A 26747-nucleotide genomic window follows, 5' to 3' on the forward strand; every position below is an offset into this window, starting at 1 on the left:
GGGAATTCAGATTTTCATTGTTCCTGCTTGTGCTGTGGGGGAGTTGCAAACGTGATCGAATTTACAGCAAACATACAGATGGCTGCCTAAGTCTGCAAAATTGTGTCAGCAATTTTTTGTTTAGCAGTGAAAATTACCGATCCATTACACCTTCAAGAAAAGCTAACGTTGCCTATCTTCATTGCTGTTGTTTTAACACAGGATGTACAATATACAGACATTGACTACATGGAACGGCAACTCGACTTTACACTCAGCCCTGACTTTCAAGGTCTTCCTGCTTTAGTTGATGAAATACATAGCGATGGCGGAAGGTTCATCATCATCCTGGTTCGTCCTTTCATCATTCTTGTGTTGCTTCCCTCATGCATTGGTGGATAGTATATATCATCTTTCAGAAATTAACAAAAGAGTCCTGCTGGATTTGACATAGTGCAGAATCCTGTTTCTAACATTGGCCAGGCAGAAGGTCCACACACAAGACATGAGGGTAACAGCCTTCCTCTAGTGTTTGACCTAACACCCCCACCCCCGCAGGCAGCTGCTATTCAGAGGTACACTGTCTTTGAACCTGGGGGTTCCATTTAGTTATCATGGCTAATAGCTGACTTATATGGATTTACACCATTGTAAAACTATCTGAACCAAAGACCATCACAATTATTTTATGGAAAACAATTCTGGAAGTTTATCATTAAGCATTGTATGAAGAAAATAATTCCACATGTTTGTGAGTTGAGATTATGTGGTCAGGCCCTGTTCTGCTTTTCCCTCCGTTGAAGGGTAGGCTACTTGTCTCCAAGAACTCCCCCCCCCCACTACAGTACATTCCATCTGGAACTCTGACTCCCACAAGACATCTGCCAGGCTAGATTCCTGGAAGTATTAAAAAGAAAAAGTCAGAGCCTCCATATTCTGCACTTAGGAGTGAAGGCAGAATCTAACTGGAATAATTAGCTAATTTGATGGTTCCATGTAATATGAATTGTTGTTTTATAAAAATATTATTTCGCTGATTGTTTAATTTGTTTACATTTATTAGTTTTGAAGAATTGTATAGTTTAATATTTTGTAGTTTTGTTAGCTTCCTTTGGGATTTTTGCTCTTTTCTTCCAAACTATAGGCAAGAGGGGGAAATGGAATGAATGAATGAACGAACGAACGGTGTCATTTTGTTTTCAGGATCCGGCCATATCAGGCAATGAAAGTGCTTCATATACAACATTCACAGAAGGTCTGGCTGAGGAGGTCTTCATGACATGGCCTGACAGTAAGGAAATACCATGGGCAAAGGTATGAACAAGCAGATGTAAAACTGTGTTCATCTTATTTACCACACCCCACTCCATGTGATTCGAGTAGGAAGATCTGAGTAGGAGATCCACCAGGAGATCCATTGCACTGTATTCACAAAAAAACATTGAAGATGTACTAGTTTGACCATCTGTTTAAACAAGTGTTGGCCAAATCAGATGCCTGGTTCTCCAGCCACCATAACAGCTTTTGCTCTCTAATGGTAACAGATTCAACATTTATTCATTTCTTTATATGGCACTATTCCTCCAAAGAGCTCAGGTTGGCAGTTTGATCTTTCCCAGTTTGATTCTCATGACAACCCTATGAGTTAGATGAAGCTAAAAGAGGTCAGCTGGGCTGAGATCACCCAACAAGCTTCATGAGAGAATGGGGATTTGAACCTGTGTCTCCCAGATCCTTCTTCAACACTCTGACCACTACAACATACTGGCAGTGTACAAGCAGAGGTGTTTTAATTGTCCTGTTCCCACCCTATAAGGAGTTGAAAGTCTGACTATGCCATATGCAAACACTTTGGAATGCCTATAGTGTCGCCTAGATGATTAGGGTTGCCAGTTCCGGGTTGGGAAATACCTGGAGATTTTAAGGATGGAGCCTGAGAAAGGCAGGGTTTAGGGAGGGGAGGGACTTCAGTAGGGTATAATGAAACCATTTCCACCTTCCAAAGCAGCCATTTTCTCCAGGTGAACTGATCTCTGTCGCCTGGAGATCAGTTGTAATAGCGGGAAATCTCTAGCTACCACCTGGAGACTGGCAACTCTATAGATGATGGCCAGGAGATTTAAATTTTTATTCATTTGATGGTCCCGTTCTGTGTGTTTCTGCTGTCAAATTGGCAGAGGTAGGCCCAAATGAATGCATAAATAATACAGAACACATGAACACTTCAGATTTTAAAATTCTGTCTCCCTTCAAAAACCCTACAGTAACATATCATCTGTGTCTAACTTTTCTACTAGGTGTGGCCAGATTACCCAAATATAACGATTGATAAACATGCAGATTTTGAATACCAAGTTGAGGTATGTTTGCGTCCCTCTTTCACTGATCATTCTTCATTTCTTACCAAACAAAGTTTGGTTCTGGTCTGAATGTTTTTAACTTAAACAAAACCCTACATTTTAAATATCATGGGTCTGGCAATGATGGAGAGATTGCTTTAATATTACCTTTCCAGGCAAGTGTTTGGTTCTATAGTTTGTCCAAGTAGAGAATTACAATGTACAGCTATCTCATTTTACTTCCCTTTATTTATTTTTTTCTTTGTGTGTCATTTATCAGCATTACCGGGCTTATGTGGCTTTCCCAGATTACTTCCGCAATTCTACAGCACGATGGTGGCAAAGAGAAATAGAGAAATATTATAACAACACTCTTAAATTTGATGGCCTTTGGACTGTAAGTACCAGCCATTGCATCTTTTTTGTATTTCTCTGTTTAATAAACTGCTTGATAACTCTTATTCTAATTAATTATTCAGTACGTTTTATGCTCCTGAACGAAGCTCAGGGCAGTTTACATCATTCTCCCTGCCTCAGTTTTATCCTCACAATTCTCACAGCATCCCTTGAGTTAAGCTGGCAGAGAGTTACTAACCCAAAGTTGCCCAGTAAGCTTAATGGAAGAGTAAGGATTTGATACCAAGTCTCTCAGACCCTGGTATGTGACAGGCCAGAATCTAGGAGTAGAGCTTCCAATTCTGGATTGAGAAATTCCTGAAGATTTGGGAGTGGAACCTAGGGAGGGCAGGGTTTGGGGAGACCTCAACAAGATATAATGCCATCAAATCTACAGTGTCATCATATCTGTGCTTCAAAGCAGCCATTTTATCCTGGGGAACTGATCTCTGTAGTCTGGAGATCAGTTGAAATCCTGGGAGATCTCAAGATCTATCCATGAGGTTGGCAACCCTATCTGGGAGACTACTCTCTTGCTGGCTTTTTATGAAATCTTCAAGGGATTTACCATTTGGAATGTCTTCAATCTGTTCCTCACATTTTGTTTTCTTTCCTCTCAATTTAGGATAAGTTCAAGGTCTTGGTTTTGATCTTTAAAGGAGGGAAGAGAGAATATTCCTTTTTTATTTTCTATTTCTTCATCTTTTTGATGTTTTCAGTTCAGTGCTCTTAGCTGTATTTTTTGGGGGGCGGAGGGAGGTTTTTTCTACTGTATATGCAGGTCATATGGGTTTTACATGCAATGTATACACATGGTATGCATCATTTATCATGTGTATAATGCTGATTTATCAAAATGCTGAAAAATGCAAACAATCAATGAAATATTGGTTCTTGTAGGTTATCCGGGCTGTGTAACCGTGGTCTTGGAATTTTCTTTCCTGACGTTTCGCCAGCAACTGTGGCAGACATCTTCAGAGTAGTAACACTGAAGGACAGTGTCTCTCAGTGTCAAGTGTGTAGGAAGAGTAACATATAGTCAGAAAGAGGTTGGGTTTGAGCTGAGTATTGTCCTGCAAAAGTAATGTGCTAATCATTGTCCTGTAATCAATGAAATAAATTTGGTGCAAGAAAACAGAGAATGGTTTGAAAATACAAAGTCAGTTTGCACAAAGAAAAAAGTAAGACCATAACAAGATTTTCATGTTAACAACAGCAACAATGAGAAATTGAAAGATTTCCCTACTTTGCAGCGCAGTCATAAGGAAATCTACCCAGAATCCTACACAAGACTGTTCAATGGGGTTTACTACCAGAATCTGTTTTTAGGATTGTCAAAGCCCTAAATCGCCTGTGTCCAGGATACCTCAGGGCAGCGCCTTCTGCCATTTCTTACCCCTCTCCCTCAGAATAACATTTACAACAAAAATGCTGCAATTTGTTGTTTTCAAATATTTTCATGACTGTGTGTGTGCCGTCAAGCCGCAGCTGACTTATGGTGACCCCTTATGGGGTTTTCAAGGCAAGAGACTATCAGAGGTGGTTTGCCAGTGCCTTTCTTTGCATAGCGACCCTAGTATTCCTTGGTGGTTTCCCATCCAAATACAAACCACACCTGACCACAGCTTAGCTTCCGAGATCTGATGAGATCGGCCTATACCATGCTGCCTTCCCTCCTTTTATGACTCTGCTCCACCTTAATTGTTTTCTCTACATTTGCTATCTTTTGTCACTTCTGTTCTCTTCATATTTTCCTCTTACTAAGCTGCAGCTGACTTCTTTCTCATGCCTCCGTCATCCTGAACCTTACCTCTGTCTCCTCGTAACAATTTCAACAAGGTTTTCAAATATACATCTTCTCTCAGGCTTTTACTCCACTTCTCCATCCCCCTACCCTTTCCTTATATGACTTTTCACATCTTCTTTCCTGGATGGTGTGCGTGTGTTTAAATCATAAACCTGCAGATAGGGTTTTTCTATATACATAATGATTCTGCTTCAAGTCCCACCACTACGTGTAGTAAGGTTGTCCATGCTGTTTTCAGTTGAAGTACCTTCCTTCCATCCTTCCGATGGCAGTAAAATGAGTACCTGGCTTTCTGAGGGTAAAGTGTAGACGATGGGGGAAGGCAATAGCAAACCACCCTGTAAACACAGTCTGCCTAGTAAATGCCATGATATTACCTCACCCCATAGGTCAGTAATGACTCAGTGCTTGCACCTTTGCCTTTTACCTGCATTGTAGAACTTTTTCTCAAAGGAGCTCTATCAGGATGGACCCTGTCTTTTACTATTAGTCTTTCTGGATACTCGGGGTGCTTTCAAGTCTTGGTGTGCTGTTTTTTATTAATGTTCAGTGATCAAGCAATGTTTTAATTGTAATACGTCTGTGATGTTTTATGACATGGTTACAGTGTTTCAGTTATTAAGTGCAAGCTATTTAGAAGCCTTTTATAGCATAAAAAAGGTATATAAATTTAAATATAAATAAGAAGTGCATTTATATCCCAGAAAAAAGAAAGAAACTGGAATATCTTTTATTAAATGTACTTCCGTACAAAAGCATTTCCTGAAATCCACAATCCAGAACAGTTATGATGTGTTCAATGCTTCTCTTTTGTGTTCTTCAAAAAAATTACCATAGGACATGAACGAACCATCCAATTTCATCGATGGAGCTATTGGTGGCTGCAGAAATAGGACATTAAACCATCCTCCTTATATGCCAGGTAAGAAAGTGTATTTTTAAAAAACAACAACACATAGAGCAGGATCTATCTAAAGTTTCTTTTATAACAGTGCAAGCTTATGCACAGTCAATCTAGTCTAAGCCCATTGAGGGCCAAACTACCCATTGCATTTTACACAAGTTCGGCACAAAGACTTTGCAGCCATACTGGAGCTGCAAGTTCCCAGTAGCAACTCCATTTAGAAGTGCCACAGGGGCCTGGTTTTAATTGGGTCCACAATGCAGGAGGAAGAGTGGATCCTTCTCCCCTCCAATGCCATTTCCCCCAGTCAAAATGGCTCCGGGTAGGGGCATTTCCCCCCCTGTGGTAGGATACTGCAATTGCAAGCATTCAATATATGTATGACAACCAGATGTGAAAAATAACACCCCCCAGGGCTGCTTTGGAGTAACTCTGCATAGGATTGCACTGTAACCACCCAGACCCTTGCAGGCATACACACTAGGACTGTGCATATTGGGTTGTGTGTGTGTGTGTGTGTGTGTGTGTGTTAAGTGCCGTCAAGTCGCTTCTGACTCATGGCGACCCTATGAATCAATGTCCTCCAAAGTGTCCTGTTCTTAACAGCCTTGCTCAGATCTTGCAAATTGAGGGCTGTGGCTTCCTTTATAATATTGGGTTTACTGAAGTTAAAAAAAAGGTATGGAAAAGGGCATCAATAAAGGGAGCAGAAAATTCAGCATTATTCGGGCTGCTCTGGTCCCATTATTTTTTTTAAAATCTGGGTTTTCTAATTTTTTCAAAAATTCAAAAAAAAAAATCCAGCCCATTTTAAAATTTAAGGGCCATCTGTGGAAGCCTGGAACTTGAGAACAAAGATGCCAATCACAGTTGTTCCCAGGGCTGTCTTCCTCCCTTTCCTTCTGCTCTCCTGTACCCCCCACAAACGCACCTGAAATTCCAGGAAATATTTTTTTTATTACTCCTAGAATTCTGGGAGCATTTTGGGTCATTCTGGGTATCCCCAGTCTGATCCAAGCCAGCTAATTTTGGGGTATAATGTTGGCTCAGGATTACCCAAATGCACACACCTAATGATAAGCTTCCCTTTTCTTGAAACACAGATTAGTTGCTTTTTATAGAGAACTCTAGATTTTGTGTAGGTTTGTGATTCACAGTTATAATGGATTTAAGAATATGTACTCTCAGCTCTCACGTTTTTCCTCCCTGAACTGTTGAATTAGTTTTAAAAAATCTTTACTTACCTTACAATGCTCCACTGACGCAAGCTCATTTGTCCAACTAAAACAAATTGTGATAAAAATCAAAACTTAAAAAATTCTTCTACTTTCACACACAAAATGTTTTCTTTAAATGCTTTAAGGAAAATCCCACCTACGTTTTTTAAAACAAAACAAAACAAAACATTTTTCTGCTTTATGGGGAAACATGTACATTTTAATCCTTTTTTAAAAATGCCTTCGGGATCTATTTGTTTTTATCCCACCCTTCCTCCAGTGAGCTTGGAGTAGTGGTTTTCCCTCCATTTTATCCTAACAAGAATCCTGTCAATTGGGGTATGATAAAACATACTGACTGGTCAAGGGGGCTTCCAGATAGTGTAAGTTTGAACCCAAACTAATATGCTGATCACAGTTCAACAATGTAAACCATATACCCCACTGCAGGTCATACGGGATAAAAGTGGCACACAAACTCTCATTATTCTCAAATTAAATAATAAACTGAAGAAAATTATTCGCTTAAGGGAGCTTTCCTCTGCAGCAGGGGTCCCAAAACCTTTTTCAGCCTGTGGGCATCTTTGGAATTCTGACACAGGTTGGGGGGCTCAACCACAAAATAGCTGCCACAGATCAACAAAACGTCAGGGAGTGAGCTTATGCATAACCCTAACATTAACTCTTCCAACGTTTCAGGCAGCAGCTGTGCTTCACAGCATGCCTTTTAAAATGAGCACATTGTTGAAAAGTATGGTCTTGCATCTACGCCACTTGCCTTCAGTCACACACTGAATGTCCTTATGCTGGGGGGCAAATGTTTTAAAAATCTGCACAGCTCATCAGAAGCCATGCCAATGGGCAAAGGCCCCACCCATATTCTCAAAACATTTGGACGCCAGGAAAGGTATCAGCAGGACCCCTGCTCTAAAGTGTGCCCTATATTGTTTTTCAACCATACACTGGACCCTAGTTGAAGGAACCCAGTCTGCTTCGTACCGTTTGAAAATGATACAAGCTGTGTAAATTGAGCAGCCCTGAAGAGAATTTAAGCTACCATTCCCCCCCCCCACTGCCTCCCGATTTCTGCAATGGATGTCTAACTTGGGTTGCCAGGTCCCTCTTTGCCACCAGTGGGAGGTTTCTGGGGTGGAGCCTGAGGAGGGTGGTGTTTGGGGAGGGGAGGGACTTCAATGCCATAGAGACCAATTGCCAAAGCAGCCATTAACTGATCTCTATCGGCTGGAGATCAGTTGTAATAGCATATTTCCAGCTACTACCTGGAGGTTGGCAAGCCTATGTTTAACTAATAACATGGTTTTACATTATCGTCTTCTTAGATCTGGCATTACGAGGGAGAGGACTGGATATGGTGACAACATGCATGGGAGCCGAACAGCAGCTTCCTGATGGCACACCCGTGAGCCACTATAATGTGCATAACCTGTATGGATGGTCACAAGCAGAATCTACCTACTAGTAAGTCGTTTACATGACTTGGTCGTCTTGTATTTCTTGAATTGGATTTTTGGGGTGTCCTTGATTCGGCACATAGGGGGATCTTTTTTAACCTGCTCTGTGCTGATACCAGAGATAAGTTGTTAGGCCTGGCCTTTGACTGGCTGGATCATAACTAGGGATGACAAGATTGGGGTGGGTTGCTAATATGTAGGCAGGGATAATTGGCAAGCCCCCTGAGGCATCTGAAGATGAAGGTATTGAGATATTTGGGTTAATAATAGCAGTGTTTGCCCAGTCATAGAAGTGTGATTGAGTGCAGTAAATACCGTATTTTCCGGCGTACAAGACAACTGGGCGTATAAGACGACCCCCCATTTTTACAGTTAAAATATAGTTTGGGATTGTCCCGAGTCCGCGGCCTAGGGCCGGCCCTCGTAACTGCGCCCCAACCCCACGGCCGCCCCCAGACCTCCTGGAGCGGCCCAACCCGAGTCCGCGGCCTGGGGCCGGCCCTCGGGACTGCACCCCAACCCCGCGGCCACCCCCGGTCCTCCTGGGGCGGCTCATCCCCCGGGGAAACAACACCACTTACCAGGGCGGGAGAAAGAGGGGGCGGGGGCGGCCAGACGAGCTGGCAGCGTGCCAGGAGGCGGGGCTGGCGGGAGAAACAGGAGGAGGCCGGGGCCGACCTCCCGGCATGGAAGAGTGTGTGCCGACCCGGCCCGGCCGGAGCAAATCCTGGAGGCAAGGCGGGGAAGGAGCCTCCCCAGGCAGCGGGAGCCCCACAGCCAGAGACGCCGGCTGTAGCCAAGGCTCAGCCCCGGGCTCTGGCGGGAGGATGGGAGCCCGAAGCGGCGGGACGTGGCTCTCGGGGGGTGTGGGCGAGGGGAGAAGGGAGCGGGGAAGAAGAGGGGGACGGGGGCGAGAGTAAGGGCCCTCAAGAAGGGCGAGGCTAAAGGCGAAGGGAGGACTGAGCCGACGGCCCACGAAGGACGGGGCTAAAGGAGGGTTTGGAGGGGAGGGAAGCCCATAAAGACAGAAGCTGAAGCGGAGGCCGGCGAGGAAAGGGGGCATGTTGGGTGTGCTAGGCGGCAGCCAAAACACCCTGTGCCGGGAGAAGAGAGTGGCCACCCCAGCCCCGGCCAGCCAGCCAGCCGCCTGCCTGCCTTGCGCTGCTGCTGGAGCGCAGCTGAGCACTTCCCTCCGTGCACCCCGGCGCGCCTGGCTCCGACTCCGAGCCAGGCAGTGAGCACCCTCGCCGGGCTCGCCTCCCCTCCCTCCTCCGGTGGACATGGACAGAGCGGAGGCGGCTCCCCAGGCAGATTCTCCAGTCCGGCTCGGAATTCAGCATCCGGCGCATAAGACGACCCCCGACTTTTGAGAAGATTTTCCTGGGTTAAAAAGTAGTCTTATACGCCAGAAAATACAGTAAATCTCTCTAGAAGCATATTGCAAAAAAGAAAGACTTACATTCATCCAAGTAGATTTTGTTCATATTCAGGTTGCCGTCGAAAGGAAGAAAAAGAAACCTTATCTAAAGAGTACTTTTCCCTGTCACAAGTAGCCATCTGATCTGGCATCATGTGTAGGGAAGTATGAGGCATTGTTTCTTCAGGAGAGACCTATAGATATGTGTGACTCCATGTAGCCATGTGGAGAGTGGAAAGAACAATGGACACAAAGAGAGAGGAAGGGTCAGAGGGCAGCTCCAAGGTAACGATCAAGAAAGGGACCTCCCATTCAAGGAGATAACACATATACATTTAGAATGATGTAGTGCCCCCCCCCCCATGTCCAGGCATGCTGAGTTGCTTACTCCAACAGAAGGATCCTTCCTAAAACAGGCCATTATTTGCTGGAGCAGTGGGGTAGGTTGTGGAAGGGGATACCCTTGATCTCTGAGCAGCATCAACCAAACCATCAGTGGTCTGTGTGGCACATTCGGGGAAGGAGGTGAGGCTTGACAACTCTCAGCACTGTTAATGAGCAGACTGGGATGAACAAAGCTAATGAAGATGCTGGCCAAGCTTGCAGCCATGGTGGGATTGCCCCAAATAGTTACCTAACTGACTGCCTAGTTGCCGCCCACCCTTTACAGAGGAAGGGTTGGATGCAAACTAAATTTTCTGCTGAAAGAAGGCACATCTGTCAGCAGAATGGACCTTTTCGAGATTCTTCCTCCTGTGGCCCATTGATCTCCTGCAGTGCTGCTCCAGGGGGACAGAGGAGAATTGGGGACAGCAGCAGGGAGGGAAAATTGGCAGGAATTACATTTCCCCTTCCATTTGTGGAATTTTTTTTGTCAGGATCCAGCCTGAAATTTATGATGCAGATCAACCATTTTAATTAAGAAAGCCTTCGTTTGAGACAGGGCTGGTTCAAAGCATTTGCTTGGTCACTGAGCCATGACCTGTCTCAAAGTGCTGCTGTATCTGAAACATGCTCACTCCAATTTATGCCAGGTGCCAAAGGAAAGACTGAGGAACTTGAGAAAGTTCAGTCTGGAAAAGAGGAGGTGGGAGGGGGCTTGATTGTTCTCTTTAAGTATTTGAAAGGCTGTCACTTAGAGGAGGGCAGGGAGCTGTTCTTGTTGGCAGCAGAAGATAGGTTTTCCAATAATATGTTTAAATTATGGGCAGAAAGGTATTGGCTGGATATCAGGATTTTTTTAAAAAATTTTTTTACAGAAAGAATAGTTCAGCAGTGGAACTGGCTGCCTTGGGAGGTGGTAAGCTCCCCCTCACTGGCAGTCTTCAAGCAGCGGCTGGACGAACAGTTATCAGGGATGCTTTAGGTTGATTTTGCATTGAGCAGGGGTTAGACTAGATGGCCTGTACGTCCCCTTCCAACTCTAGGATTCTATTATTCTAAATTTTATGCCAGATATCCATTAGCAAATGCCAAATCTTTCCTTCCATCTTTAGTAATCAGTTTCCCCCTTCTTGGAATAGGACTGTTATATTTTCACTCCAGGGGAAAAATAATCTTGCCCTATAAATTTAGTCACTAACTTCCTAGGCAATAGACATCAGCAGTCAACTTTTAATGAATAAGAGATGTTTTTAAAACATGGTAATTTCCTAGTAAATCGCAATGTTTTCTGCTGTTTCTTATCAGCATCATAAAAATGTTAAGAATGACCAATAAATGCCAACCTATATTGCACTCATATTATCATTCTTAAATTTAATGTTCTGTATCTCCACAAAGCATAAGCTATATAGTTCATAAAATACTGGAATTCTGTCCTCATGTTTGGTTCCCATTGCATGACTTTTTGAAAACATGACCTCTGTGTTAAAAATGTGATTTGTGATTGACAAGGCAATTACTAAATCGAAACAGTACTGAATTGCCTGTTGTGGGCGACTTGAGCCAAGCAGGGCGCTGTTTCTGTAGCAAATTCCTAACCTTGCACCTGTTGTCGGCATCCCTTTTAAAAATGGAGGCTAGTCACACCAAACAGGTCAATGCAAGCGTAGTTCATCACACTTGTCTATACATCTCTCTATCCTAGCATCTTCTGAAGCCATAGTCCTACTTTTTTTTGCCATCATCTCACAGCTGATTTATAGCAACCATACAAGGGTTTCAAGATAAGAGATGTTCGGGGTGGTTTGCCATTGTCTTCTTCTGAGTAGCAAACCCGGACTTCCTTGGTGATCTCCCATATAAGTACTGTGTGTGTGTGTTAAGTGCCGTCAAGTCGCTTCCGACTCATGGCGATCCTATGAATGAAAGTCCTCCAAAATGTCCTATCTTTGACAGCCTTGCTCAGATCCAGCAAATTGAAGGCTGTGGCTTCCTTTATTTATATAAGTACTAACTAGGGCTAACCCAGCTTAGCTTCTGAGAACTGATGAGATCAGGATAGCTTGGGCCACCCAGGTCAGTCCTACGTACTAAGCCTGAAATCCAAAATTTGTTTATTTACTCCTTATTTAAATGTGATTTTTTTTGACTGAAAAGCAGTCTACATCCATATCAGAATCTCTGCAGTTCTTAGTTTTACTGCCTCAATTTGCCTTTATTGTGTGTCATTTTCAAGGTATTGAAGAGGACTTTACCACCATAAAATTGCTATTTTCAACATTTTACATTCTGCTCAGACCAGTATGGCAATGTATGATTGCTAGAGGGTCCTCCTTTCTTTGATAATGAGCAAACTAGGAATCAAAACACAGGGATATATTGACATCACAATGTAGTCTTCCTTACTTTGCTCCACTTCATTGGGTGCCAGTTTAACAATGCAACAATGCCATGCGTCACATCACCCTTATCCTCTAATTTCAGCAGACTCTTCAAGTATTATAATCTGACATGCAAAGGTATTTTTTATGTAAGTTACATTTTTTTAAAAAGACGCCTCTAATGTGCTTGGTTTTGGTATCTGTTATCAGTGGTATGCGCAATGCCACCAAAGAACGTGGAATCATTATTACCCGTTCAACATATCCATCCAGTGGAAAATGGGCTGGACATTGGCTTGGTGATAACTTCGCACGATGGGATCAGCTGGACAAATCCATTATTGGTAGGAAGAATCTCCACTATCGTTCATATTATTTTGTCGCAAAATGTCAGATTGATAGCACTGTTCTTTTACTGATAGGGCAAAATCTCAACTAGAGGAGATCCCAGCACTGGATTCCTGGCATCCTTCCCACCCTCCCCAAGGCCAAATGTACTCTATCTTAATAGGACGTTTTTGAGCTCCCCTACCACGCAAGGCCTTCCTAGCATCCTCATTTTCCTTAATGCCCTGGTGTATGGATAGGGTGACAGACAAGCTACTATTAGGCCATGCATGGTGACATGATCATATGTAGAAGCCTCCCAAAATTCTGTTCATCATGTGAAATGTTGTTTTCCGGCCTTTTTGGCACATGCTTCCACAGCATCCAGGGTGTTACAGAGACCCTTTGGCAGCAGCCTCCCCCCACCCCCCGTTACCTGCCTCAGTGTTAGGTGGAAGAGATAAGCAGGGAAGGCTTGCAGCAGGCACTGGGGCAGGCACACAGTGTGTTCCAGACCCAGTTTCTATGCTGGACTATTTTACCAAACATCTGGAGGACACCTGGCAAAGACTCCAGATTCAAATTACTTGGGATGTATTTGTCAATACTCGTCTCCACATTTAAAATCAAATATTATTGTATTATGTCATTGGGGAAATGCAGGCATGGATCCTGCAGAACCTTTCCCATGGCAGGTCATTTCTTTAGCCTCCTTTGCCTCCCTCTCCCTCTTGAAATGCTTTCTAAATTGCTCCTTCTGTGGGACAGGGGATCCTCATAAAAAGCAAGAGTTGGATGTCTGCCATTGCTCCCCCTTCCATCCATGAAAATCATCTGCAGGATCTAACCCACTAACATTTTACAGAGAACCCAAAGACGGCTTATTTAATACACAGACAGACAGACAGACAGACAGAGAGATTGATTGATTGATTACTTTGGAATGTTCACTGATGTTTTGAATACATAGAAAATATACTTAAAAATGTAGCAATATAGTATGTGCCTGTCACATGCAACATTAGTGAAAATGTTAATAAGATTTTAATCCTTCACCCCATCGTATCATGACTCCTAAAAGTGTCAAATCTTGTTTGACACAAAAGTGTGAAAAGTATAGATTTTTGTTACATATATAAATTGATGCATGTATACTTAAGTGTAGATGTATAAATTTTAAAATGAATTATTCTAAAAAGGCTACTTTATCATTTTGCTAGGTATCATGGAGTACAGTCTTTTTGGAATCTCCTATGTAAGTTGGGTTTTTGGATTAAGTCAATGTTTTTAAAACCCTTTCTAGCAATCTAATATGATGTGTGATATTCTAACTTCTTTCCTGGTTTCATGCTCTTTTAGTGTGGTGCTGACATCTGTGGCTTCTTCAATGACACAACCTATGAACTCTGTACTCGATGGATGCAGCTCGGAGCATTTTACACCTTCTCTAGAAATCATAATGTGTTGGAAACTATGGTGCGTCAACAATTTGGAGCAATCCATTGCATAAAATAGTACTGTACTTCTCCATAGTATATAACAGACCTCGTAAAAAGTCTTGGGATGCCTTTAATAGACTCTTATTTCTTTTTCTGATTCCAATTTGCATTTCATGAAAAAGCAGACAGTTAATAACCCCATACAACCCCACAGAGTACTGCAAGCACATATGGGTTCCATGTCACCATTAATATACAGAAGCCATCACAGTTAGAGACACTGGCAAAAGATGTACTATTTTAGCCAGAGTGTGACCGTCCAGTGACACTTAGAGAAAGAAGGGAGGTTATTTCACGTATCCTCCAATAAAATGCAGATGTCCATAATTTGCTACTTTGGTGCTATCACCAGATCTTCCTTTACTGTATTCCTTTCATCTGACCTGCTAATTTTACCTTTCCTGTACATGTATCCTGTAGCTTATTTGCCTGTGTCAACTGGAGGTATTTATTCTGCAGGCAAATTTCTACAAAGCATTTGCCTTTACCATTGGTGTTAGATTGAGCAATGTCTGTATTGTACTGGCTGATCTGTTTAGCTAAAATATTTACATAGCCACCTTTCTCATGTCCACTGCGGGACCATGAATGGGTGATGAATGGATTGCCCAATAATGGGACACCTGCCCAGTTCCAACTCTTCTTAACTGTGGTGTGGGCCATCTTTGGTGCAGCTCCCCTATTTTTCAGACTTCAGTTTTCCTTTTAGTCAGCCCCCTGCAAGAGCGACTAGTCAATATGCCTGCCCTCGTTTGCGTCCTGAACTTTCAGATCATGATCGAGTGTCTGTCTGTTAATGCAGCTCTTCTTTGTGCATGTCACACACACAGTTTGCACAAACGTAGCTGATCCTTTCTTGTTCAGGATAGAAATAATGCCAATATAAATTTATTGCCAAGGAATGTCCTGCTTACTAGTCCATTTGCTTTAACTTCTTCTCTGAAGACTGACTGTATTGACTGAAGGGTTTCCAGAGACTTCAGGTAGATCAGCATCCCAGATTTTTTAGGCTTTCTTTTTAGACTACAGCCAGCTTTATATGAGATCTATAACCATAGTCATTGTAGTAGAAAAGAGCAAGAGTCCAGTAGTATCTTAAAGACTAACAAAATTTCTGGCAGGGTATGATGTTTCATGAGCCATAGCTCACTTCTTCAGATTCATTTTTTTCAGAAAAGTTCCATGATGCAATGTTTTCTTCTGATGGGCGGCCACACCCATTTTCTTTTGACAGAGGAGCAAGTTGTTCTCTAATAAAAATCAACTCTCCTTTCTTTTGCAGAGACAAGATCCTGTATCCTTCGATGAAAAATTTGTCAATATGTCTAGGGACGTGCTCAGCATACGATACAGACTGCTACCCTACCTCTACACATTAATGCATCTTGCCCATGCGACAGGCAGCACTGTTTCCCGTCCTTTGCTGCATGAGTAAGTATTAAAGAGGGATATTCTCTGAGGCACACATTACCAGATAAGAGAACCAATACCATGGTTTCCCACTGATAGGATGCAGAGTAGCAAGAGGCCTCTCATGCCATCCAAAATCTGGTGAGGCAATAGGCACTTGTATAATACCTCTTCTCCTGCCCATCATCACCAACCTCTTCCCTCGAAATATGTAGGGTCAGACCAAAAGCATACCACAATCGCCTTCCCTTCCCCTCCCCACAGCAGACAACTTGTGAGGTAGGTGGGGCTGAGAGAGCTCTAAGAGAACTGTGACTAGCCCAAGGTCCCCCAGCAGGCTTCATTTGGAGGAGCGGGGAATCAAACCTGGTTCTCCATATTAGAGTCCGCTGCTCTTAACCACTACACCAGGCTGCTAGCACTTTAAGAACAAATGGCACAACCCCACTCATCAGGTGATCATAAGATCCTACTTCCCTTTCAAAATATTTGAAGAGTATCTGGACTAATTTAGAATGTGGGAAAAGGGGCACAAGGGAGGCATCTTTATTATTTATTTATTTATTTATTTATTTATAACATATCTGCCGCCTTTCTGCCCTTTGGGGCTCTAGGAAGCAGCCTTGCGCTACAGAGCTGGCTAACTCTTCCACTCTTGTAAACAGCTTCCAAAATGCTTAGGAAGGACTCTGGAACACACCATAGAGGCTGTGACAGGGGTGGATTTCAGTGTCACATTTTACACAAGTTCGGCCCCTACCAAGTTACTTTAAAGGCCGGGCCCAGCTTTCCTACTTACTGGTGCTTTTGGAATCTCCTGTCCCCTTTGACTTGTGTTTGTGTCTCAATATTTAACCTTTGGTGTTAAGATGAAAATAAAATAATAGAAATGTTTAGAAAATTGTACTTCCGTTTACTTATTTTTTAAACATTTTAATAGAAAGATTGGATGCAGGCAGCTTTGGGGTTGGATAGGACTGGGGTTTCAGCTGGTGGAAAAGGAAGGAGGGGGCCACTAGAAATGCTATATGGAGAACAAAGGGCCTGCACAGAAGAGTCATATGGGATGGGGGCAGTAGTAAGTAAGGAAATTGGGCATTACTGAATAAAAAGCTAGCTGGACTCCACCCTGTGCGTGTGCATGTGTGTGTGCGCGAGCACATGCACACACATGTGTATGTGTCAGAGTATCAGAATAGGTTCTGGAAGACTGTTGTGAGGATAAAGTGAGGGGCTGTTGTGAGGATAAAGTGAGGCGAATAGGAGAATGATGTAAGCCATGTTGAATCCCCATTGGGGGAAAAGGTGAGATATAAATGAAGTAAGTAAATAAAATCTATACACCTACAGAATTAGACAATAGAGAAACCAAATTACATATAATTATAGTTCTTATTTTGTGCTAGTGGCACATGTTACTAATCGGGGTTAAGGTGGATTGATAATGGTGGCCTCATATCATCTGTGGGGCCTAATTTCTTTTGGAGAACTCCACCTCTGGGCTACAAAGGTCTGGCCTTCTGATTAGAAACCCCTTTCTCTAAGGGCTTCCCCCCCACCAACATCTTGTAGAGATCTTGGTCCAATTTGCACCAACACAGCTATGGAGAACACAAAAAGAACTTCACTCAGACAATTAATAAAAGGCAACAAACAGCTTGATAAGAACATCTGGCACCCCAGCAGGGGTGCTTCATGTCTTTGAGAAAAGGGAGCCGTGATTTAGCATTCACCTTGCGGATGGAAGCAAATGACTGTTTTTACAAAGGAAGAAACTGAGCTGATTCCTCCCCCCCCTTAACTCTGAGCAAAGGTCCACTGCATTTTCCCAGAACTAGGCTGTTTACAGAGCTGTGCAGAGCAGCTTCACACATCCAAATGCTTGAGCTTTTGCACCTAGAAAAATGACAGAAGAGAAGGCTATGCCAAAGGGAAGAATGTTTCGGGGTTAGACATGGGTTCAGTCATGAGGCGAACTGTCTCATGGATAAGGGTTCATTATCTTCCTTTGAAACTTTGAGCGGAAGGGCAGTAAACAGAATCAAGGCCTTAATCAAAATTCCGATGAGAATTGGAGGCTGGCTGTTATTCTTTTCAGCTGACCTCCAAGTTCAAAATGTGATACAGTTTGTTTCTCATTTCGGGCCACTATGGTTGTGGCTCATTAGCAGAGCCTCTGCTTTGAATGTCGAACGTACCAGGTTCAATCCCTGACATCTCAAGCTTTAAAAAAAGGAAGGGAAAAAAAAAGATCAGGAAGTAGCTGGATCACTAACTGAGACCCAGGAGAAAGACCATGTCTCAGAGTAGACAATAACCTTGAAAAACCAGTGGTTTGAGGGCATAAGGCAGCTTCATGTGTATATGTCCCCTGAGGTAAGCTACACAGAGAAAGGGTAACTGGTCCAGGTTCAGATATTCATGCACAAGGGGATTTGAACTCAATACTTTGCACCTGTTGTAAAATGGCACCAGCAGGCCCCATTGAGGACTGGAATCTTACAGAGCAATCCTGAAGGGGGGGCGAAAGGGGTTTGGAACTGGCATGACCCCTGCGGTGGCGTTAGTGCCACACGTGCCAGCTAAATGGCCACTAACACTGGCGCAGGGCCACTAATGCTAGCGCACCATGCGGGAGCACCACACATGGGCGCCAACACAGCCATTGTGGCAGTGTTTCCCCGGCACAAGGGCTCACGGCAGCGCCAAAGGGGGCATTCCCGGGGGTGGGACAGTGGCACCATCCCCGGACACCCCACAACTATCTCCCTCTTTAATAGGGCTGTTGGGAAAAAATCGGGAAAATTCGGCTTTATTGGCTTTTCCCCCCCAGGAAAACACTAATGCCGAATTTCCTATACCGGTAAAGGTAGGAATTCGGCTTTAAATTCAGGATTCCCAAAAAATTTGGCCATTTAAATCCATTCCACAGCTTTTTGAGGCTCCTGGGGTATTCTTGCAATAGAGGTCCCAAATTTTCTGGGTAGCTAGAAGGGACTCTCCTTGCAAGAACCCCCCATGTTTGGTAAAGATTGGGCCAGGGGGCCCGGAGTTATGGGGTTTGGAAGGGGTCACCCCCATCCTCCTCCATTGAAATGCATTGGCAAACTGGCTGTGTTCAGATGCTTTAGTGTGATCTTTGCAATGTATCTCAACAGAGAAGCCGGGCTTTAAATGGTGGGAAAGTTCACCCTGTGCTTCCATAGAGGGAGAATGTATTTATTCTGTATTTTTCTTAAGTTTTTACCGAATCAACAGCCCTACTCTTTAGGATTACGCTGTTAATCTCTCTGAGATGCATTTTGGCAAATCAGATAATATATTTTCTTTTCATCTCTCAGGATTTATAAAGGTGAATGTGTTAAATAATATGTGACTTCCAGAATTTTGTGCACTGGGGTGCTGGGGCCCATAAATATTCTACCAGGTGTCTCATGGAATCATTGTCGGTATTTCTGATCTTGTGAAAAACAACAAATGGGCAGTGAAACCTCAGAATAGGACTTGGTTTATCATGTATTGAAACTGAGTTTGAATGATGGAATAATCCTTTTTTTCCAATGTTTCTCCAAGGTTTGTATATGAAAAGGAAACGTGGGATATCTACAAACAGTTTATGTGGGGCCCAGCGCTGTTGATAAGCCCTGTGTTGGATGAAGTAAGCATTTTTATAATTACAGCATTTAAGGGGTAATACATTAATGAATCAACAGAACCAGAATATTTTCATATTGTTCTTCATTTCTGTACATTTTAGGGTGCTGTGTCAGTGAACGCTTACATTCCCAATGCAAGATGGTATGATTATCATACGGTAAGCCACTTAAAGGGTACCTATAAATCAGAAGAGACGTTCCAATCAAAATTGCTGTTTGCAGGTTAGATACAAGTTTCAGAGTGTAGATACTAGTTGCAGAGACACCCCATTGGAATCAGTGGGTTTAGACTGAAGCAACTCTGTATACGATTACACTGTGCATATCTTACTCAAAAGTGTGTGTGTGTTGCTGACGCAGGGCTAAGTTAGGTTTCAGCTGCTTTTCCCCCTGCCAACCCCCCATTTAAATTAACAATAAAACTCGGACACGATATTCTTTGGATGAATGGCCACAACTTTATTTGGCTAACAGCTGTTTGTGCCTTGGCATGGCATGGGAACTGGAAAAGGTATCAGCCGCCACCTTGCGAGCTGATAATGAATTCATCCCAACGATCCCGCTGGGAGGGCTGGAAAGGATGGCTGAGCTGGGAAAACACCTGGGCTTCCGCCACTTGGTGGTTCCCCCGCCACTCAGGTAGAGGCTCCCGCCTGTTGCCCCCGAGCTGGGCACCTGAGCTTCCCCCAAAACCCCTTATTGGGATCCCCAAATTGGCATAGAGGGGCACGCAGGCCACTCGCCCCTCAAACGAATCCAGTCCAATGCCTACACCGCCAAGTTGTGACAACTTTAACAATCAAACTTTAATATAGGGAAGGGTGGGTGGGACAAAGTTGAAGACAGTCTGCTCCTCCCCGCCTGTCAGGCTCCTTTTATAGCCCGAACTGAGCCTGGATCTGGATTGTGATTGGCTGGGCACCATCCTTGGGCTTCTTGCCTTGCAGCTGATCTTTTGCCGCTCCAGCCAGCCACCCTGCCTAGCAACAGCCACTTTCTCCCCTGCCCGGGTCCCCATCCTCCCCTCCAGGTAAGCCCGGGGCCGTGTGTATAAACAAACATCAATCTAACTTTTACAGACATAGGCTGACTTCTGAGGATGAGTTCACAGGCCTCATACACACATGGGAAGACATCTACCTGTGGTACTTTCAGAGGGTAAATGGGGCATAGAGAGCTAGATTTCCAGCATCAAAGTGTGGGACAGTTAAGACAGTCAGACTAGTACCTTGAAGACTCAGGTCTGAATGCCCACTTGTACCATGGGTGACCTTGTGCCAGTCACACTTTCTCAGCCTAACCTACCTCCCAGGGTTGTTGTGAGGATCAAACGGAGGAGAGGAGAAGGATGTAAGCCATTCTAGATTCCCATTGGGCAGAAAGGCAGGGTGTAAATGAGTTGAGTATATTAATAAATTCCAGATCCATGGCCATATTGCAATGCAATTAATGAGGGGAGATGGAGAAGAAGCCCATCTTTTTCTGCTGGAAATTAAGCTTTCTTGTCACACTTTGAAAAGGAGAATTGGCAGCCAGGGTTTGACAAGAGGCTTAGAAGGTAGAATATGTCCAACAGTGCAGTCCTGTGCTGAGTTACTCCAGCCTAAATCTAGTGATTTAAATTGGCTAGTACTGGAGTATTTCTGTATAGAGTTGCCCTGCAAGTCCCATTGCTTTCAAAGGAAGGCAGTTAAGTATGTATTTAACTCTCCTATTGAAATCAATAGGGTTTTAAATTGCTTCAATTTGCTGGGCTAGATCTGTATTTTGCACGAATGAGCAGTACATATAATTGTTTTCACTGACAATGCTATAAACAGCCATCTATCCAGATTCTGGAGTCTTGCAAACTCAAGACTTCGCTTGTATAATTTATTGACACGTGGCTATGGTACACATACCTTATGGTTTCCAAATTAAGTCAAGAGCAGGGCTTCTCAGTCTGTAAGATTAGGGTAAGAGGCTGAATTCTGGTCTTTCTTCTGCTCTTGCAGAAGTATGAGAAGAGTTGGCATGTACACCTGCAAAGCAAGGCTACCTTATAAAAGTTTTGGTAATATTTTTCTAGGGGGAGTACATTGGAGTGCGAAAACAGTTCAAGTTATTGCCAGCACCTTTGGAACATATAAATCTCCATATTCGGGGTGGTCACATCATCCCTTGGCAGGAGCCTAATACTACCACCACAACCAGGTAGGTAAAACTTCTCATAGAGTAACTCACCTCATCTAAAGCCTGTTGTGCATTATGATGCACATGAACTGTACATACCAAGGAGAATCAGCACATCCTTTTGTGGACCTATCCTCCCGTTATAGTTTTATTTAGTTGTGACATTTGTAAATGTCAGTTTCTCCAATGTGATCAAATGAGCTTATGAGGAGGTCCCAAATAATCTCCCTTCAAGTTTCTGGCCAATATGTTTGAGAAATGAAACTGTGTCAAATGCTTACAGACCATTCTCTGTGCCATAGCAAATGGGAAGTATCTTACTCAAGAGCTAGGGGAGTTCCACAATCACACCAGAGTCTCTTCCCCCTCCAAAGAATCATAAGACCATGGATTATGTATGGAATCATCTTGAAAAACAGCATTTATGTCTCTCATGGAGCAGGATACTTTCATAGATTCCAGAGGTGAATATTTTCAGTGTAAAAAACTGAGGACTGAGTTTTTGAAGGCCACCCTGTGAAATATGGAGGTTTTTTTTTTTTGAAATCACACAGTTTCTTCAGTTGTCTCCCCTTAACCAGGCTGTGTCTGGATTTATACTTCCTGGCCAGAACCCATTCAGTCAATTAGCACTCATCACCTCTCAGGCTATCAACTCATTGGTTCTTAAGTATTAAACAATGAGGTGGGATAGAATGAACACTACCCTGAACGACCTGATTTGCTTTGATCCGCTGTCAGGCATATGGAAGCCTGCCTGTGGGCACACTGAGCATCATAACAGAATAGAGGCATCTGTCTTAAAACGCCACGCTGCATTGCTTGCCAGTGCTGCCCAAGAAGATAGGGAATGTTAGCCTTATGGCACTAAGAGTAGGCCTTTCCCCAAAATAGTGCCAATGTGGGTGGTCAAAGTGCACAAAAATGTCCCTACAACTTGGTTCCCTTTCTGTTGCTGGAGAGCTCCAGCATTAACTGAATAGACCCATGGGATAAGAACATAAGAAAAGCCATGCTTGATCAGACCAAGCCCATCAAGTCCAGCAGTCTGTTCACACAGTGGCCAACCAGGTGCCTCTAGGAAGCCCACAAACAAGATGACTGCAGCAGCATTGTCCTGCCTGTGTTCCACAGCACCTAATATAATAGGCACGTTCCTCTGATCCTGGAGAGAATTGGTATGCATCATGACTAGTATCCATTTTGACTAGTAGCCATAAATAGTCCTCTCCTCCATGAACATGTCCACTTCCCTCTTAAAGCCTCCCAAGTTGGCAGCCATCACCACATCCTGGGGCAGGGAGTTCCACAATTTCACTTGTGTGAAAAAATACCTCCTTTTATCAGTTTGAATCTCTCACCCTCCAGCTTCAGCAGATGTGACCCTGCGTTCTAGTATTATGAGAGAGGGAGAAAAGCTTCTCCCTATCCACTCTCTCCATACCATGCATAATTTTATAGACTTCTATCATGTCTCCCAAATTTCCAGATCCAACCGTAACATTGGGTTGACACAATGTAGCAAGCTCCACATAAGAATGTGCTGTTTTAAAGGGTTAAAGGAGTTTCTTTGAGAAAGACCCTTTCATTACAGCCTCCACGATATGTTTATTTTATTTAGCGGCAGTAGTAACATACCATCAGCATTGTTCTTGTTTTCTACTTTGTATTCAAGAATAAAACTTTTGAAGTGGATAAAGCACCTGGCATCTTGAATCAACATCCCCATTTCTGTCCCATAAATCCATGCAGTAGGATTGTAGGTCTTAAAGACCTGGCCGTGGTCCTTACGGTCCATGTGTGAATCATCCTTGCAACCATCTATGTTGAACAAATATTTACGCCAGTCGGGTTCAGCCCCAAGATTAAAATCATATTTCATGTGCCTTGCAGGGAAAGTCTTTGACATGTTGATGTTCTTTTCCCTTTTTTGGTAATGGAAAACAACAGTGAAGTTCTTTCTAAAGTTTTACTTTTTCTTCCAGTCGGCTGAATCCTCTGGGACTCACTATTGCTTTGGATGACCGGGGGAATGCTCAAGGTCAGCTTTTCTGGGATGATGGAGTTGGTATTGGTAAGTGTCTCGCTAGACAAAATGAGAGCAAAATCTTTCCCCTCCTCTGTATCATCACTTATCAATCAAATCAATCAAATGACCTTTATTGGCATATTCTCAGAAATATAGCATAGACAGTACACAAGAATCCTCATTCCATACATTTCCCATATAAATATGATTTAAACTTTGATCCTAGTCTTGACTTATCATAGCTATATGAGGTCCTCCCTCCAAAGACTTTTTAATGGTGTTATCCTCACAAGGTGAGAGTTACCATCCTAAGCAGAGTTACTTCCTTCTAAATCAATTGAAGTCAATGGGTATCAAAGGGTATAACTGCTTACGATGGTGCTGTAGGTCAAGAGAGAGTCTGGCCTAAAGTCATCAAGCAATCCAATTTAGATATCCAAGCAATTTAGGTATTATGGATGCAGGATGGAAAAGGAAGTTGAATTTTCTCCTCCTTGGCCTTCCCTTCTTCTCCCATTCCATGACATGTTGCCACCGAAATTTGACCTAAATTTCAGTTTACTGTTCTATAATAAAATTACACTGTCTCTGTCTCTCTTTGTTTTTCCAGATACCTATGAAGGGGGCAAGTACTACTATGCAACCTTTCAAGTCACTCTGGTATGTATTTACCATTGTCATTTTCTCCACCCCCCCCCCTTTAAATAAATATAACAGAAGATAACCATTACTTTATCACTATGGATAACTCTTTGGCAAATGTTTTGCAGCTGATGGGCATACTCTTCTTTGCAAAATCGACACATATAAAAGCCCCTTTCAGATTTTTGAGACACAGACACTGGAGGCATGTTGGGGAGGGAAACAGGCTCACAACAGCAAGCTCTACCTCTTCCCCACCCTGAACCGATGTGCGTTCTACATAAAGCTACACAAATACCTATATATGTTTGAGTGGTCCTCTCCATGCAATCCAGAATTTACTTTTGCACAGGCTTCTATGTGTGTGTGATATACAGATATTCCTATAAATGCTCATAGCCTGGTAGAATCTCAATGCTTGAATGAAAGGGATCATGGAGGTACCAACCCCTCTGCCTCTTGCAAAGGGCTCTTTAACCACTGTTTTGAAAGGCTCCATGTCGACTCGGGCATGCTTTATGTTGTATTGAAGGTAAAGGTAGTCCCCTGTGCAAGCACTGGGTCAATACTGACCCATGTCCATCCCGACATTTACTAGGCAGACTTTGCTTATGGGGTGGTTTGCCATTGCCTTCCCCAGTCATCTACACTTTACCCCCAGCAAGCTGGGTACTAATTTTACCCATCTCAGAAGGATGGAAGGCTGAATCAACCTTGAGCCAGCTACCTGAATCCAATTTCCGTCAGGATCGAACTCAAGTTGTGAGCAGAGCTTGGACTGCAGTACTGCAGCTTACCACTCTGTGCCACGGGGCTCTTTTTACGTTACATTTACTTCATTTTATTTTATATACATCTGTTGATATTATATATTTATTAAATTTTTGCGACCCGGTTTGGTTCTACACTTTTTGCTGTTAATTTTGCAGATTTGCTTGTACCGTAGACACATGCACCATCAGTGCCATTTATAAGTATCATTCATGCAGAGTGTAGAGTGCTGATTCCTTGATGCACAAATAAGATTGGAAAATGTGTCCATTGAATGTGAAAAGATTCAGCACAAACAACAAAACGGCTCAAAAATAAAAAAAATCACAGGGTTGATTGGCACAAGGGAAAAAGTCAAAGCAAAACGTGAGCTTTGGGGACAAAAAAAGAGGGAACGGAACATCTGAAATCATCCCTAGTGTACATACCCCTTACAACTATTGATGACCTGGTGAAGGGTCAATTGCTGTTGGGAGTAAACTAGCCAATCTCAGCATCTATTTAATCCTGTTTTCTTTTTGTCTCTCCCCCTCCCCCCAGAATGCACTGAATGTCTACGTGGATCACAACAATTATTTAAGTGACTCAGTCCCTCTGCAGTTTGGGTATCTTCATATCTGGGGACTGGCAGCCACAACAGCCACAAATGTTACTATTACTTATGATGGGCACCCAGACTTCGTCATCCCTGCGTATGATCCAGAAAGCCAGGTAGGTAATATAGAGTAATTATTGATTTTAAAAAAACATTGTTTTTGTATTGTTTACATTTCTAGCATTCAAGGAATACAGTAGCATTTTTTCTTTTATCTGGTATCCTGCCCAGTCTCCAGAATACATAATATGCAAGTCTTACAGTGCAGAATAATGATACTAATATTAAACTCAAACTGCATTGTTGTGTTTATTGCGAAGCAACCAGCCTGTGGTTAGGGGATATGTGGCTGTTTGCATGATGAAGGGCTGTGTAAGGTTGATAATGTATGCAAAACATTATTATGCCTGGAGAGGGGCTGCGGCTGAATGGTAGAGGATCCGCAGGGCATGCCGAAGGTCCCAAGTTCAATCCCCAGCAAGTCCAGTTAAAAAGGATCAGGGAGCAGGTGATGTGAAAGGCCTCTGCCTGAGACCCTGGAGAATTGCCACCAGTCTGAGTAGACAGTACTGACTGATGGAACAATGGAACAATGCTCCAGGATCAGAGGAGCATGCCTATTATATTAGGTGCTGTGGAACACAGACAGGATAATGCTGCTGCAGTTGTCTTGTTTGTAGGCTTCCTAGAAGCACCTGTTTGGCCACTGTGTGAACAGACTACCGGACTTGATGGGCCTTGGTCTGATCCAGCATGGCTTTTCTTATGTTGACTATTAGCTAATAGATACAAACTCTCAGACATCATGCCAAGTTGCCTAATTTTGTGTCTTGATAAGATCCGGAAAACTATAGTTGTGGCAGATTTTAAATGGTCTTAAATGGGATTTAAAAGGCCACATTTTAAATTTATTCCCATAAGCTAAGTTTTGTGCGATTGGATTGATTTTTATTATTGTTTGTAATGCTGGTCAATAACCATAATAAAGATGATTTCTCCTGCAGAGAAATTAATGGAAATATTGCATAGGTATTTTGCCCTGTGTTAATTTTGAAGGGTTTGCTTTTGCTTTTATGTTTTGCAGCAACTTGTATGAACTAATTGCTCCTCAGTGCAGTAGACCTTTGCTAAAAACACAGTTGTTGATCTCTTGCTACTATGTAGCAGGAAAAGCTTTTGATTTCTTTCTCTAATAAACAGCGTTGAGTTAATCTCTCCCAGCTTCTCCTTTTTTCTCATGTTCATTGCCAGCCTCTTTGTGTCTTCTACTGACCTTTGGTTGCTGTCAGTGTAGAGTAAATGCTCTTCAGGCTTCTGTTGTCTCCCTCCGTAGAACGGAACTTCAGAAAG

The 26747-nt window shown here is 43.1% G+C and overlaps 1 protein-coding gene across 1 annotated transcript in view; it reads left to right on the forward strand.

The window, feature by feature from the left end:
- SI (sucrase-isomaltase) overlaps positions 1 to 26747 on the forward strand; it is a 139101-nt gene that overhangs the window by 110602 nt on the left and 1752 nt on the right. Inside the window, exons 54-69 of the mRNA XM_056850378.1 lie at positions 202 to 330; positions 1183 to 1293; positions 2277 to 2339; positions 2599 to 2715; positions 5359 to 5443; positions 7983 to 8121; positions 12507 to 12640; positions 13844 to 13878; positions 13983 to 14099; positions 15405 to 15553; positions 19106 to 19190; positions 19290 to 19346; positions 21257 to 21381; positions 23346 to 23434; positions 24000 to 24049; positions 25343 to 25513. Of these exons, the coding sequence (XP_056706356.1) occupies positions 202 to 330; positions 1183 to 1293; positions 2277 to 2339; positions 2599 to 2715; positions 5359 to 5443; positions 7983 to 8121; positions 12507 to 12640; positions 13844 to 13878; positions 13983 to 14099; positions 15405 to 15553; positions 19106 to 19190; positions 19290 to 19346; positions 21257 to 21381; positions 23346 to 23434; positions 24000 to 24049; positions 25343 to 25513 (1656 nt within the window). The remainder of the gene's footprint in view (positions 1 to 201; positions 331 to 1182; positions 1294 to 2276; positions 2340 to 2598; positions 2716 to 5358; positions 5444 to 7982; positions 8122 to 12506; positions 12641 to 13843; positions 13879 to 13982; positions 14100 to 15404; positions 15554 to 19105; positions 19191 to 19289; positions 19347 to 21256; positions 21382 to 23345; positions 23435 to 23999; positions 24050 to 25342; positions 25514 to 26747) is intronic.

The sequence above is a fragment of the Euleptes europaea genome, chromosome 5 (genome assembly GCF_029931775.1).
Source record: "Euleptes europaea isolate rEulEur1 chromosome 5, rEulEur1.hap1, whole genome shotgun sequence".
Lineage (NCBI taxonomy): Eukaryota > Metazoa > Chordata > Lepidosauria > Squamata > Sphaerodactylidae > Euleptes > Euleptes europaea.